At 37.6% G+C, this 15,788-nt stretch overlaps 3 protein-coding genes across 4 annotated transcripts; 1 reads left to right on the plus strand and 2 right to left on the minus strand.

Moving 5' to 3' along the window:
• Positions 1 to 2,928: 2,928 nt before the first annotated feature.
• Positions 2,929 to 4,656, minus strand: LOC6640335 (MAGE-like protein 2). The gene is made up of 4 exons (XM_002063370.3): positions 4,574 to 4,656; positions 3,838 to 4,452; positions 3,635 to 3,772; positions 2,929 to 3,554 (listed from the first exon to the last, which is right to left on the minus strand). The coding sequence occupies exons 1-4, from the start codon at positions 4,580 to 4,582 to the stop codon at positions 3,324 to 3,326; spliced, it is 993 nt and encodes a 330-aa protein (XP_002063406.1). The 5' UTR covers positions 4,583 to 4,656; the 3' UTR covers positions 2,929 to 3,323.
• A 3,415-nt stretch (positions 4,657 to 8,071) lies between these two features.
• On the plus strand, positions 8,072 to 9,085 carry LOC6640334 (proteasome subunit alpha type-5). 2 transcript variants are annotated; one of them, XM_002063369.4, is made up of 3 exons: positions 8,072 to 8,158; positions 8,221 to 8,360; positions 8,418 to 9,085. In XM_002063369.4, exons 2-3 carry the CDS (start codon positions 8,228 to 8,230, stop codon positions 9,020 to 9,022), a joined length of 738 nt encoding a protein of 245 aa, XP_002063405.1. In that variant the 5' UTR covers positions 8,072 to 8,158; positions 8,221 to 8,227; the 3' UTR covers positions 9,023 to 9,085. The 2 variants fall into 2 exon arrangements, with proteins under 2 accessions (XP_002063405.1, XP_046866093.1); XM_047010137.1 differs by lacking the exon at positions 8,072 to 8,158 and having other exon boundaries at positions 8,165 to 8,360.
• A 1,408-nt stretch (positions 9,086 to 10,493) lies between these two features.
• Positions 10,494 to 15,708, minus strand: LOC6640521. The gene is made up of 3 exons (XM_023182078.2): positions 15,534 to 15,708; positions 15,224 to 15,387; positions 10,494 to 15,147 (listed from the first exon to the last, which is right to left on the minus strand). Exons 1-3 carry the CDS (start codon positions 15,589 to 15,591, stop codon positions 10,537 to 10,539), a joined length of 4,833 nt encoding a protein of 1,610 aa, XP_023037846.1. The 5' UTR covers positions 15,592 to 15,708; the 3' UTR covers positions 10,494 to 10,536.
• Positions 15,709 to 15,788: the final 80 nt, after the last annotated feature.

Here is a 15,788-nt window from a genome sequence, read left to right on the forward strand (position 1 = left end):
TAATTGGTAATTTTGTTGTATTTCACAGCAATTGTTTGTTAATATTATATAATTAATTAACGAGAGAAAACTATATATTAATTATATATTAATTAAAGAGAATATTTAAAGCATTTAATGCCAGATAGTATGTGAAACAAATTGATTAAAACCAAAAGATTATAAAAAACATAAGAAATGTATTAAACACATTTATACTAAGCATTTTTATTTTCCTTGCTAGGCTCTTAATAAACTTTGAGTCTTTTTTCCGGATTAACGTATATTTTGAAAAGATTTTTGCCCCTTTCTAACAATAACTCCATAATTTAATTCACGTTATGTCGTTGTATCTTATCTATCCTTTTTGTTTTCAGCTTTTTATTTTTGGAAACGGGATGCAATTTTGGCAAGTGCCTAATAATAATCATAATTAAAATCACTCAACCTATATACAATATGGGCTTTTAGATTTAGTCTTCATTAAGTTCAAAGCTGAATTATAGAAAAATGGTAAGCTTGAGCTAAGCAATTTCCAAGCTGACCGTGCACTTTTGAATTTATGTAATTATGATTTTTGTAATTATTTATTTTGGCCAGAAGTGTGAAACGCATGTCTGTATCTCATATACCTATATACGTCATCAGCACGACGAGACGAGGCCAACGCCTCTAAGACCTCCAAAAACTTGCAAAAACCATTGCCTACATTTCAGGGAAACTTGTTTGATCTTCAAATTAAATTATTCATTTATCGACTTAAATGCTTACTTGTACATATTTTATGGACTCACGTTTTGTGTACATCTTATAAGGCTTTAAAATAGTTTTATATCCTTAATTATTAACTAATGAAGAACAATAAACTTATAAATTCCGCCAAATTGTTGCTCAGATATTTATTTTAAAGACTCATTCCATTTGATAAGCTATGTTTATCACAACTACTGATTTTTACACACTTACAGTGGATATTAACAAAAGGAAATGAATATATTGCTGATCAGCAAAATAAGACAAGGTAATATACCCAGGACCGTCTGTCTTAATAATTTTCAATTTCGTTGTTACTTAAGATTTTGCAGTTAAACTGGTTACAAATTCAAATTGTGTATATTAATAGAACAACCCTTTAAAATTAATATGTACGACTAAATGTATGTAAATTAAATTATTCATCTTTTCAGTTAAACAACAAGGTGTCTTCTTTTGTCTATAAGACAATTCTTATAAGTATGTGTATGTGAGCACGAAGCTCTTATCTATGTGAAATTAGCTTTTAATAAAATGTGATTCTTCTTCCGGATATTTTTGTTATTATAATTTGTGCCCTTATCTAAAATAATTCCAGTTATTTGGCTTTAATTTTACAGTTTATTGGTTAATATTTTGAAGTTGTACGCTGTCTGCTTTTTTTTTTTGTTGTCGGTTTTAATTTCCGTTACACATATTAAACCAGCCACTCAAATTTGTATAAATTTTAATCAAGCTTGGTCTACGTTAAATCTGTTAAAAATAATGTCTCATTTCATATTCATATAAATTTCATGTTGGCACAAACAAATTCAAAATTCAAAGCAAAAGAAATATTCGATTTACCTTTTTTGAAAACCAGATGTGAGCATGACCGTCTTGCCAGGATTTTGGCCATACAAAAGGGTTTCGTGGCATCCAGGTCATCAGCTATACAAATAGATTTTGTGGCTTTCAGTTCTTGTGAATGAAATGGCATAAATTACAAAGAACACAGAAGCAGAAGGCGCTTTATTAACACGATTTTAAGCCTTAAGGACACTTTTAGATGGAGCCTTTATAAAGCGCCTATGAATCGAATAAATTAGGCATACTCAAAAGATTGGGCCATTTTGCGCTCTTAAAAATGAGTTGACATGATTATCGATAGACAAAGCTATTTACAACGGCATTTAACAGAGCTCTGTTAAAGTTGGCGCGCATTCGAAAGTTAGTGTGCAAGATCTATTAATTCATGCGATAAGTTTATGGTTAGATGGTCTCTGCTTTTGATGTGGATCACGACAACACTTCCTTTTGTCTTCTGTTGCATATATTTGGCAGACTTTGATATACCATTTCAACCCATGGGAGCATGGTATGGCAACAAATCAAATAGTTGTCTTCGGGGCCTGCCGCTACGCTTTAATGCTTTAAACAATAGCAATTATTTGCAATTAATGCAATTCACAGCTATGTACTTATAAAAGTGAACACATTTTGAAATATTGGACTGCAATAATAAGCCAAATCACGATAGACCCACACATAATAAATTTCCAATGCAATGACGTTTATTTTTGTCGCTGGTTGCGCTTCAATTGCAAATGAAGACAAAAACAAAGAAAAAAAACTATAAACACACACACATACACTAACAATGTTTTCAAATTTTTGAACAATTTATGACAGCCAAGACGAGAGATGGGGAATTGTATTTTAACGAGCTTCCCCTCCTCCTCACCTATCTATTGTGGAGTGGCGTGTGCTGTGGTGGGGGGAGGTGTGGCTGACGTGAGGTGAGTGGCATGGAGTGTTGGCCATTTCCTGCAATTATTTGCTGTGATGCAATTCCACCAAAAAAAAACTTGCATAATGAACTGGCCAAGAATTGCCAGAGGTGGCAACTAATAAAAATAACAAACCAACCAACCAACTACAACTGGTTTTTCTTTCATTTCCATTTCGTTGGCTATTACATTCGTTCGTTCAGTGGGTCGGCTATGGTTCAGTTGTAATTATTTTCACTTTCACTACCGTAATGTATTTCCCCTCCTTCCTTCCTTCTCCTTTAATAAGCCATATTAGGTGATAATTTGAAGAAGTTTTTGACATACTTCTGATATATGTATTTCCATTTCAAGCCAATTGATTAATTGATCTTCTTAGATCTCCTATTGTATATGCCCGCTTTTAGTCAATTAATCAAAGATTGTGTTTCAGGTTTCTTTAGCTTATAATTTAAATAATGGAAAATTCGTATAAACTAAAACAATAATAAAAGTATTAACACATTTGGCTTAAAACTTAACTACAAGATCTTCATGTTTTTTCTTCTTTCCTTTGAAGTAGCTAGTTCGTTTTGTCCTCTCACTGGCTACTTCTAACATTAACATCTTCTCCTCATCCGCCTTCTGCTCTGGCATCTTCTTCTCCTCCTTCTCCTCCTCATCCGCTTCGTGTCTCCCTGGTTCAACGTCCAGCTCAACGTTGCTTGGTGAATTAAGACTTGTTGTTAGTGTCTTGATTTGCTCGTTCTTTATGTTGTTCCTCCTTGTACTCGCTTTCTGTGCGACTTTCTGTTTCGACATCTTCAACGGCTCGTCCATTTCCTAATAGTGATGACCATATCCTCCATGATGCTCCTCATGATGGTGATGCTTGAAAATTGGCACCTCAACATGGTATTTGTGTGGCACCGGTGTTTCCTTGTGTACGGGGAATTTGACTTCCGAATAGACGGGAATTTTTTTCTCAATTGGAACCTTTACCTCATATGGTACAGGAATCTCAACGGTGTAAGGAATTTTCTTCTCAACGGTGTACGGCTGAGGTACGGGCACCTAGATGATTAACAAGATAAAATGGTATATACATATATAGTGATTGATATTGATGTAGATATTGATATATTGATTCTTACCTTGATATGGACGGGATATGGTTTCTCGACTTCTACTTTGTAAGGCTTGTCCACGGGTACCTTGACCTCGTATGGAACCTTCTTTTCAACAACAACTGGATAGGGTTTTTCTACCTCAACGTCATAGGGCTTCTCCACCTGTTAATCGAATACGTCCATTTAATTCAAGCCAATTTTAACCAATTTTGGGGCTTTTTTCTTACCTCAACCTTGTATGGTTTCTCGACCTCATATTTCTCTTCGACCGGAACCTTTTTGATAACTTCTATGGGTCTTGGGACTGGTACCTCGATCTTAACTTCATAAGGAACTTTCTTTTCAACGACGTACGGCTGTGGAACAGGCACCTTCACCTCATAGGGGATTTTCTTGATAACGGTGTAGGGCTGAGGCACGGGGACTTTCACTTCGTACGGCTTGTCGACGGGAACCTTGACCTCAATTGGAATTTTCTTGATGACTTCGTAGGGCTGGGGAACATGGACGGGCACCTTGACGTATTCCTTGACATGCACGGGTACTTTCTTTTCCACAATGTAAGGTTGGGGAACCTCAACCTTCACTTCATAAGGGATCTTTTTCTCCACGGTGTAAGGTACGTGCTTTGTCACTGTGTACGGTACTGGCACCTTTTTCTCGATGGTCACCGTCTTAATGTGTTCATGATGATGATAATGATGATCATGACCGCCGTAATCGCCCAGATGCAGACCGCGTTTCTCCACAGTCTTATCATCGGCGGGGGCGGCAGCCTTAGGATCCTCTATGGCGGCGCAATGGGCCATTGCCACGCACACGGCGAGACAAGGAAGAACGAACTACATGTGTGAAAACGAAAAAAGGATCAGGGATAAGTCCACCGTTAATAATTCGCTCAATCAATCACACTGAACAGAACACACAAAGCACAATGATCACTTTCAATTCATTTCTTTTTACCATTCGCATTGTTGAGCTGCTGCTTTGACGTCTCACGAAGGGAACTATTTCTTTTTTACCACTCTATTACACCAATAACAAGATACAAGCTGGTACTGATTCGTTTTAGCGCTGCATTCAGCTTTTTATACTTGGCCCCAAACGAAAAAAACGAAACGAAACGAAAAAAAACCAAAAAAAAATTGGTCTATCTCGCAACGCAACGCAATTCACATTCGCAACTCCTCACAAAGCTTGGCTTGGCTTGGCTTAGCTTTTCGGAGGAGGAGAGGGGGCATGGAGTAATGAAAAGTCAGCGGGATATGAAGGAGGGAGGGAACGGCTTGTCCAGAGGATTGAGGTATTATATGAAAACTAGTTTCAATTTGGCTTGGTGAATGCCAGGAGTCGTCGTCGTCGTCGTGGTTGTCGTTGTCAGTCGTGGCTGTCGTCTTATATTACAGCAAGGTAATCGGTTCATTATCCTCTTGAAACAATAGCTAGGAAGTATAACCCATATAGCAAACCATAATTCCCACACTCACAACAATGTTGCCTTTTTTGATTTACTTAACAATGAGAATGTATGACAACAATTATTGAATTTCAAATATTAGTTTAACCAAAAAGCTTCCGTTAGGTAGATATGAACATATATACATACGTACTATAACATATGAGATGCTCGGCGAGATGAGGGGGCAGAGATTATGTAAATGTTATTGACATGATGGTAAATCAAAAAAAAAAAGCGGCAAACAACAACGAAAATAATAAAACCATGTGGTAAGTGGCAAGTGGCAAAAATGAAAGATCGCCCCACGAACATTTTACACTCTATAGAAAACTAGATTTAACTTTAGTTTAGACCTTCGTTCGTTTTGAATGGTATTAGGTATAATTTGAACTTATTTTTGTCATTGATGCATTACTAGGTTGTCTATATAACAATATTTAAAGAAAAACCAAGTTCTCTTAACTCTTAAAAGACTTTGCTAACCACTCTACAATTGTAGTTCAACACTTAAACTAGTTGTGAATTACAATTAAATAAAATGAAATTTGGAAAGCTCCAAAGTAAACTTTTGCTCTTACATATATTCAAAAAAGCTTTACTTCTGAAATGTACTAATCTCTGGGAGTTTGTAACAAAAATCCAAATATATTTTGCATTTATTATACGAGATTGTCACAAAACTTTCAATTTTTGTTACAATTTACTTTCAATATTGATCAATGAGTTCAGCAAAATAAGATCCAATTTTTAAGAAATTTTGACAAAATTTTAAGCTGGTTTTCCCCAGCTGCATTTTAGATAATATTTAACTGATTTTTAAAAAATATATTGAAAATTAATTTATTGATTTTAAACACACTGAAATCCTGAAAACATTATGTAAAAAGTACCGTGAAGATATACTTTACGATTACGATACGTAAAGTTAAAAGTTTTTCAGATTATCGGATTATTTAATTTAAAAATTTTTATTTTTTGTCAAAATCAAGAAAATTTGTTGATTTTTTCATGATTTCTTTGGGAAGTAAACAATGAATGTATGAATGTATGTTTGATGCTAATAATATAAAAGGAAAGAAGCTAAATTCAGTCAAAAATATTTGCATAATTTGATCAGAAACTATTTTGTATTTGTTTATTAATGCCAAGCGTACCCCTAGATAATCTTAAATATGACATTTAGGATAAACTTTAACTTTTTGATAAAATCAATAAAAAATAGTCCGGCCTGTTCTTATTTTCCAGTCAGAATAAATTTTACGCAATCTGAATGCTCTCTCTCTTTAATTTTTAAAGCATTTGGTTCTCAAATCGTGTATCTTCTAGAAAGTTTCAAGTTTCATATATTGTCATTTCAAAAGTCGTATTTGATGATAAATGAACTATACCCTTTCAGCTATAGAGTATAACAATATAAGAAGGTTAAATCTCCGCACAATGCATTATTATGCATTTGCATTTTGGTTATGGTTATTTAATATTTTCATAAATTTTACAACGTTTATCATATTTCTTCTTGGTGTTTTTTATGGGGTCAACAACAACAGCATCAAGTGGATGGGATAACAAAAGATCTAGTTAAGGGTTTTTGTATTCAGTTTTTGTGGTTAAAGGTTATGGGAGAGTTGTTAGAGTTTGTTTTTTTAGTCTATGTTGGATCGTCTATTATTACCGATTACTCGATCTCGACGGCATGTCTTGATGTATCTCTATGTAAGTATAGTATGTTGTATGTATGTATTATGTGCACTTTTTTTTCCTTTGTGCAATCGGCGCTCAGTCATAGTCATTAAATTGAAAACACACTCACGGATTACTACTACCACTATTACTATTACTACCCACTTGGCCACTATATTTTCCAAACCCAACCGAAAAAACCGAAATGTAGCAACAATTGTTTAAAACTTCGAAACTTCAAAGCAGACAGACACGCGGAAGATAAGTAAGACCGAAAACGAAGCGAAACCGAAACGAACCAACCCGCTTCAAGACCCACCATTTACATGCCTATTCTATTTCATAATCCGCAAAAAAGAAAAATATAAAACCAAAACGCAAACTGCAAAAACTTTTCGCTTACTAATTGCCCATGCCTAAAATATTTGTAATTAGTTGTTAAGCTTATTTATTGTTCAAGTCTAGTTATTACAAATTCTTGCACTGACGACGCGACGTTTAACGGCTAAAAAACAGGCAGTGTACATTTTGGTCAATGACCTTCATTTCACTTCATAAACCAATCTCCACTATTTATCTCTCGGTTTACTATTATCTCTTTGGCACGTCGTTTGCTTAATTTGAATCTGAATATCTGTATCTGTGTAAAAGAAGGGGTAAATTGCAACAACCTTGACCCAGTCATTGTTTATGTTATTGTTTTTCCCTTTTTGGTGTATTGTCTGTAATTGTTAGTTCATTTTTTTTATGATTTAAAACATCATAAATAAATGAAAGTTAATCAGTGAATACACATGCAAAGTTGAGTGCTCTTATATAATTTTCTTTTAGCCAAATCCTTGAAGATGTCAGTTTTGGCTGAGGAAATGGGGCATTAATCACTAAATCAAGTGAAAGGCCATTTTATGTAAAGTGCCATAAATATAGCTTCCTATGTCTAAAAAGCCACTAATGTTGAATATAAAAAACATTTAATTTTTCTAAGTTATTTCTTTTAATTGCATTTATTAATTGCATTATTCAGATACGAAATAGAAAAAGTAAAAAGTAATTTAAATTTAACGACCAATTTACTAACAGACACTCTGTTAACTTAACAGAAGAGGTCACCTTAGTGATCGATTAATCTGTTATCGGAATAAATGCTTACAACTCTTTTGCAATTTTTTACGTATAATTTATAAGTTAATTACTTCAAAGTTTACGTTAAACTAAATTTGTAATTAAGGCAAACAGTCACAAACACAACAATTCTCTAAGACAACTTTTATTTTCAATCTGTCTGAATGTTTGTTGGGTGTTTGTTTTCGATAGTTTTGATCGATGGCTTACCAGCTCTAAAAAGCAAGTCATTCCGGCATTTGCAATTGTCACTGGATTTATTTGTGTTAAAAGGAATAAAAACTATAGTAAGCGTGTATACACAGTTGATTTATAACAAATTTTACGTTTTCAAAACTTGGTCCTGCAGTTTCAAGATGTTTCTCACACGCTCCGAATACGACAGAGGTGTAAATACCTTCTCACCGGAGGGCCGACTCTTTCAGGTAGAATATGCTATTGAAGCAATTAAACTTGGATCCACAGCAATTGGCATTTCCACATCAGAAGGTAAGCAAATAAAAGATTACTTTAAATTGTGAGTTTCAAATCCCGCCTCCGTTTTAGGTGTTGTTTTGGCTGTGGAGAAGCGCATCACCTCATCGCTAATGGTGCCCAGCACTGTGGAGAAAATTGTGGAAGTGGATAAGCATATTGGTTGTGCCACCTCTGGTTTGATGGCCGATGCCCGCACTTTGATCGAGCGGGCTCGTGTCGAGTGCCAGAATCATTGGTTTGTCTACAATGAACGCATGTCCATCGAGTCTTGCGCTCAGGCTGTTTCCACCTTGGCCATACAGTTTGGTGATAGCAGCGATGGCGATGGCGGTGCAGCCGCTATGAGTCGTCCATTCGGTGTGGCCATACTCTTTGCTGGCGTTGAGGATGGCAAACCTCAACTCTGGCACATGGATCCATCGGGCACATATGTACGACACTCAGCTAAGGCGATTGGTTCCGGCTGTGAGGGTGCCCAACAGAATTTGAAGGACAAATATACACCAGAAATTTCTCTCAGTGATGCCATTGATCTGGCCCTGGACACACTCAAACAGGTTATGGAAGAGAAATTGAATTCGACCAGTGTCGAAGTGATGACCATGACACCCCAAAAGGAATTCTACATGTTCACAAAAGAAGAAGTCGAGGAGCACATTAACAAATTGGCGTAAAAAATTAGTTTTTCCTACATATATATATTTTGATTTAATAAAAGGATTATAAATCGATGGAAACAAAAAAAATTCATGTAAATGTCATCTCAGTTATCATTATGGTATATAGAGCCTAAAGGTCTTTATAGATTTCCTTAAGTTTTCATTGCTAAACAAGAAACTGAATTCAATCAATATAATCGATCAAATTTGTAGAATTCTCGTTAAAATTAACTTTAAAAAGGTTTTTGATGAAATTCGTCCCAACACCTAAAGGCAGTACGTATACCCTGAAAGGTAATTTGTACAAATTTTTTTTACAGAACTATAATTAGACATTTTACAGTTCTGGAACCTCCTTAATTATATTATCTGTCATAGCCAGTTTTTCAAAATACACATTTTGACAATGAAATTCGGCGCAGTCTTTATTGAAAAACGTATTTGTTAAAGACTTAGCCGTTTCTATGGGAGCTATGTATATGATATAGTGGTCCGATCCGTTTGAATCGGAAATATATCACCCCTGCAGTATATAGATGATGAAATGAAAAGTTTTGGTGCTATAGAAAAAGATTGTGTTGATCCAGACGGACAGATAGACTCGTCTCGTCGGGCTGATCAACTTTACTGGTCGAAGATACGTCGATTAATATACACTTTTCAACAAAATGCAAGGTCATATGTCGATTAGCTATTTAGTTAATTTTTAGTTAACGTAATTAACTTTGAAATACAATTTGTCCGAAGAACTTTGGGCCATTGATCCCAAATAAGTGCACAACTATTTTATATACATTTGACTTTATTTTCGTATATTTTTGCATGTGTATATATATGTATATATTTCTTTTTTTTATGATTATTTGCTATATTTTTTTTTATTATCGCTTGTGTTTATGCTTGGTTTGTATTCGATTTCTACATTATCTAGTTTCTTTTTTTAAATGATTTATAAATCTGTATGCTAGAACATTGTTGAGCATAATAGCTTTTAGTTAAGGAATTAACTATGTTAATTCTCACACTTTTCAAAGGCAAATCATAAAGAATATGAATCTATATATATTTATCTATATATTTCTTCGATGCGCACAGACTTGAATATTCTTTCTTTTCTTTTTTTTTTTTTCCTAGAATGCAAAACAAATAATAATGAATAATGCAAAAAATTGTACAACTAATATGATTACGAGTGTATATATAGGTAAATATATATACTAAATAGATGGATGCGAATAAGATAAAAAAATGGGGAAGACGAAAAACAAGAAAAATATAATGATTTGTTATACTATATCATAGACGAGTATATATCAATATACAACATATTTAAAGTATTAAAGGATAAACCGTTGCAAAAAATTATTACAGAAGATCGGATATATAAACCAATTTAGCTTCATCCTTTCTCAGGCAATACATTTTGTCGGTATCCTGTTTTTTTTTGTTTAAGGAGCATTCACAATGGTTTTTGTTTTTTCATCACACACAATATATATCTATATAAGTATATATTTTGTTTTTTTTTTTTAGTTTTGATGCTCGCCCCCGCTGGGACTGCTATTTGTTGTTGTTGTTGTATTGGTGTTATTATTGGTGTTATTAATATTATTGTTGTTGTTGGTTGTCGTCGCCGTCGTCAACGCCGGCGTAGCCGCTGATGATGACGACGATGAATTGGTGTTTGAATTGGACCGCAACATAAGACGCGATAAACTGGTATTTGGCTCACTGAGCGAATAAATTTCTGCCTCAAATACTGGTGGACATTCCATATTCGGATAGTCCGGTGTGGCAGCCTTTGAGTCCACCGAATTATTGGTGGACATGGTTTTGGGTGTACCTCCAGTTCCTATAACTGATGAGGCCGAAGGAGCTACTGATGATGTTGTTGACATTGAATCCTCCTCTTTGGTGTTGCTGGTGCTGCTGCTGGTTGGTGGCGGTGGTGCTGGCGGTAATGGCGGTTGCAAAGATTCCGATGAACATAAATTGGTTGCAACAGGATAACCACGATAGCCACCACCACCCGTTTGGGCTGTGGGAAAGGTGATTTGTGAAAAGATTTCTGTATCCCCATCATCGGGATCTGCGCTGCTCGGTGGAGTCACAACTGGCAGAGGTGGGGTCTGCGGAACATGATGCTGGTGATGATGATGGTGGCCGAAAAGTGTACGATGCAATCTAGGAGAACCCAAAAATCGATTCTCCTTACTTGTTTTTGTGGGTGTGGCACTTGTCGAGGATGATGAGGATATCGATAGCTTGGAGAATATGGGAATGGGTGCAGAATTCTTACGATGAGCATCGTAATTGGTTCCTGTAATTTTCTCCCTCAAATCTTGATTATATGTCTGACTTTTCTTAATGCTCGAAGATGTTGTGGGTGATGAAATCTGGCCATCTAGATGATGATTTGATTTGGATTTCATTTTTAAAGGCAAAGTCATGGTCATGGCACTACCAGCAGATCCTGCTGCTCCGCCACTTAATGCTGAGTTTTTGGTAAATGGAAATCTTCGATCACTGTGTGACTTTACTTTGTTCTTCTTTTGCAAATCCGTGGCAGAGGATGAGGATGATGTTTTACCATTGTTGTTATTGCTGCTACTAGAGCTTTTGTGTAGAAAACTGGAGAATTGCATGTGAAAATGTTTGGAACGACTTGATGTCTGATGTTGCTGATGATGTGATTGCTGATGCTGCTGCTGTAGATGCTGGAAATTGGATGATGATGAACTTGGCTCATCTCCACATATTTGCTCATAGCCAAAATCTCTCAATTTTTGACCCTCTTTAGTTCGAGTTCTTTTAATGCTTTCATCGTCGGGTTTAAAGCTTATCTCGTAGTCCGGAGTCTTGGGTAGGCTAACACTTTGAATTTTGGGTAAGTTTTCTGGTGCCACCTTTGTTGGTTTTGCTATACTCAAACCACTTTGTTGACTCGCTGTTGATTCGGTTCGCATATGCTTGTGCTTCTCAACGCCCAGATGAACACGATTATTGTACATCTCTTGGGCTTCCTCCTCCTGTTTGCGCAACATTAGATCTTTGAGTGTTACAAATCCCTGGGTATTATGATTGCCATGATGGTCCAAAGGGCCCCCAGCACTCATTTTGGGAATCAAAGATTTTGACGTTTGAAAATCAAATTCCACCAGATTGGGATTGGAGGCATGAAGAAAATTACAGGGTACCTTTTTCAAACTGGATTTACTACTTGTGGGACTCTGACTTTGACTCTCTTGACTCTGACTTTCAGCGCTTTGACTCTGACTATCCTCGGAGCTTTGATGTTGCAGGGAACTGAGCGTCGGTGCTGGGGATAACGGGGGCCCTAAAATCAACGAGGCTGACGATTCCATTGAACTGCGACTGGAGCTACGTGAGAGTTTGCTGGCTAATGGAGTGACCTGAGTAGGCGGCATGGCCGGATCATGATAGCCTGGCGTATTGGCTCCTATTTGTATGCCAAAGCTACCTCCTGGCACTTTTCTATAGCTTCGATATTGTTCCGTTGGCACCGGAATGTCACGTGGTAATTTGGCCGAACTACTTTTGGTAAATGGCCCCATGGTGAATTTTCGCAATGAATCCAAATAGCCCCGTTCATTTTTAACCGAATGACTCGATAAGGGGGTTCCACCCATGGCCGGTGAAAGATCCTTGCCGGTTGTACCACCACCACCACCACCGCCATTATTACTGTTGCTACTACCAACACCACTTGGTGTATTTTGTGGCGAGGGTGTTGATAGATTCTTAGCCACCACGGCATCATTCTCCTCACCCGAACTATCATTTTCCGAATACAAATCTTTGGCCTCTGTCGAACTAATCGAAGGATTCATTTTGAGTGAGGCTTGACTTAGAAATTCTACCCACTGATTGAGAGCATCCAAAGATTCGGCAGCAAAGTAAAAACTCTTTGTGGAATGATAAATCTTGAAAGCATATGGCCTCGAATGGACTTCTTTGGCCAGGCTGACTGTAAATCCCGGCAGAAAGATGACTAAACCGGCGGTTGAGCTTTCCTTGCTGCAAAATCCATAGAGTATTGTGTCCAACATAACAAAATATCTGCGTGCCCAATAGGTGACGCCGCGACGATTCTTTTTGCGTCTGAAGACATGCCCCTGGATGTCACCAGTGCCAAGGTGCTTAAGATTTGTATTTCTCCGTTTGGCCATCAGGCTGTGCTTCTTTTTCAGTGTTAAAGTTCTCGATTTGGTTGGTGTATGCAGCTCACTCTGATCTGGGGGAGGTGGATCACATACAATCTGCATACTAGCTGGCTTTGGGGGTGGCGGTGGCACAGTGGGTGGTGTCATCTCTCTCTGCTTACGTGGTCTAGGCGGCGGAGCAGGTGGCGTGGCTAGTAAGAACTCTTTGCGTGGCTCTATGGCTGGCGGTGTGTCCGATTCCTCACCGGAATTATCATAGGCTGGCGTACTATGACTTTTGTCCAGCCGGCCACGACGATTTAATAACAATGGTGCATTTATGGCCTGCGCCAGATGATCTTGATCACGGGTAGCCTGATTAATGGCTTCCATTAGGTCCTCTTTATTATCCGCAGTGCAATTCCTCAATGTCTCCAGGGCATCCTCGTCTTCCTCGTCGGCAAATGGTATGGGTTCGAAGGTCTCCAAAATGGTATTTTCCACATTGCATGTGAATTTCTCATTCTTTACCACATAATCCTCCACTTTCATATGATTGTCGAAGCGTACAACTTTGCTAACACCGGGCTTATACCGATCCCTCTGTTGTTTCACTAGCTCCTCCTCGGTCTGTGATTCCTCGGTTAGTTGCTTCAGTTTCAGGGATTCGTGAAACAATCGCCTGGCCTTATCTGAACAAGAGTCTCCACTTCCTCCTGTTATTCCAATGCAGGTGGTCGGTCTTGGGGCAATTTCCAAGCCATAACCAAATGAAATGGATTTATCCCTAATACTGGGCGATGATGGATCACCGCACATTTGATTCACTTTATCCCCAGGCTTGCGTTCATGCCATGAGGGAATCATCACCAGATCCGAGTGCTTTAAACTAAGAAACTCATCACCACAGATTGTGTTGCGTCGCTGTAACAAAGCTCTTGGTTTGGGATAATAAAGACGTATTTCCCTTGACACAGAACCCTTTGGATCTGTGGGTGTGGGTATATCACTGCAACTAGAACTGGAATCCGAGTCGGAACAGTGAGCAGCAACAGAAGCAGCACTTGTTGCCTCCACTTTGCTCTGATCTTTTTCTTCCGTTTGTTTTAGTAGCGTTTTACTTTCGGATACATTGTCTCCGCCAGGTCCACTTGCCACGCCTCTTACGCCTACATCAGTTCCTGTATGTATTGTGTTTGCTTTTTCCGTATCCAGCGTGAGAAATGCATTCCTGGGACTGGGCAACTGTTGATCAGCCCAACGACTGGCCATATTTCGTTTCTTACTGGGCAATCTAAATGGCTGTATATAGATTTGGCCAAACATTTTCGTATGTTTGGGTCTCTTTTTCACAGTCAGATGTGTATCCGATTGCAGAGCTTCCCTTAGGTACTCCAATACCGTCTTGTGTTGCCATCCCACAACAGTTTGATAATTAATTTGAACAATTTCATCACCATCTTCGATTTTACCCGAATTATGTGCTGGTGAATTGTATTTAGTATCGGTGACTCTATGGATGCCATTATAGCTGGATTCTATATTGAAGCCCAAATCCGATTCACGTTTCTTTAGAGTTACCAACTTAAGTGAGGCTGGCTGCAGCACCATGGGATCGGAAATATCTTGTATGATAAAATTAGCTAATCTCTCTAGGCGTTCGGCAAGGGCTTTTATCTGGGCAACTGGGCGTTCAGCGAAACGATCTCTATGCGCTATGGTGGCCAATTCAAGGCCACATCTTAGTACATTTCCGCAATATTCTCTATACATATCCTGCTTGCGAAATGGTGACCTTTCCAGGCTTCCTATCAAAGGTTTCAATGTCGCAATAGTACGGGTTATGTCATGCAGTGTCCTGGTATCGATCTTTGTGCTATCCGCATGATCTTTGGCCAATTCACGATGCAAATTTCGAGCTGCTGTTCCCACATGCAAGGCCATAAACTGGAGATTATCATTTTTCAAATTATAATGCTGAGGGAAACAAGAAAATTATTTTAATTCAAGCATTCAGTTTCGTTTTCGTCGTAAATTGTTAATGACTACTTACAAAATTTCGCAAATTCTCCACTGCTTCGAGGACAATCTCCTGATGGCCTATCCTTAGCATTTTCAAATTTTCCAATTCATAGGGACGTATATTGAGCAAGGCTCGTCCACCAATTTCATTTTTGGAAAATTCATATAAATAGCTTTTCATGGACTCGTCCAGACCTGTAAAGGGGACAAAGAGAAGCGGAAATGATATGAAAGTCGTCTTCGTTGTTGTTGTGGTTGTTGTTGTCTTGGGCAGTGGCTCCTCTCTAGATGCACCTTGACCTGCTATAAAACGCTAACAAATTCTGCGTTGTTTAATGTACCTTTTATCCAGTCTGTCACATGATCAGGAGTCCACTCCGTTACACTTATATAAGCCATTCGGAACGCTTAGAATTGCTACACCATTTTCTTAATAATTTAAAAGAAATAAATAAACAATTGATTAAAAGAATTGTTGCGTCCTCCTTCTGCTTCTCTTTCTCCTTCTCTCCTTTGTTGCCAGTGTGTCCACTCAGAAGACGGCCACACCAAAACTGGAAACTATCGATATTATTCATCACTTCGATTTTGGCTGT

Source organism: Drosophila willistoni (assembly GCF_018902025.1).
Source record: "Drosophila willistoni isolate 14030-0811.24 chromosome 2L unlocalized genomic scaffold, UCI_dwil_1.1 Seg196, whole genome shotgun sequence".
Classification (NCBI taxonomy): Eukaryota; Metazoa; Arthropoda; class Insecta; order Diptera; family Drosophilidae; genus Drosophila; species Drosophila willistoni.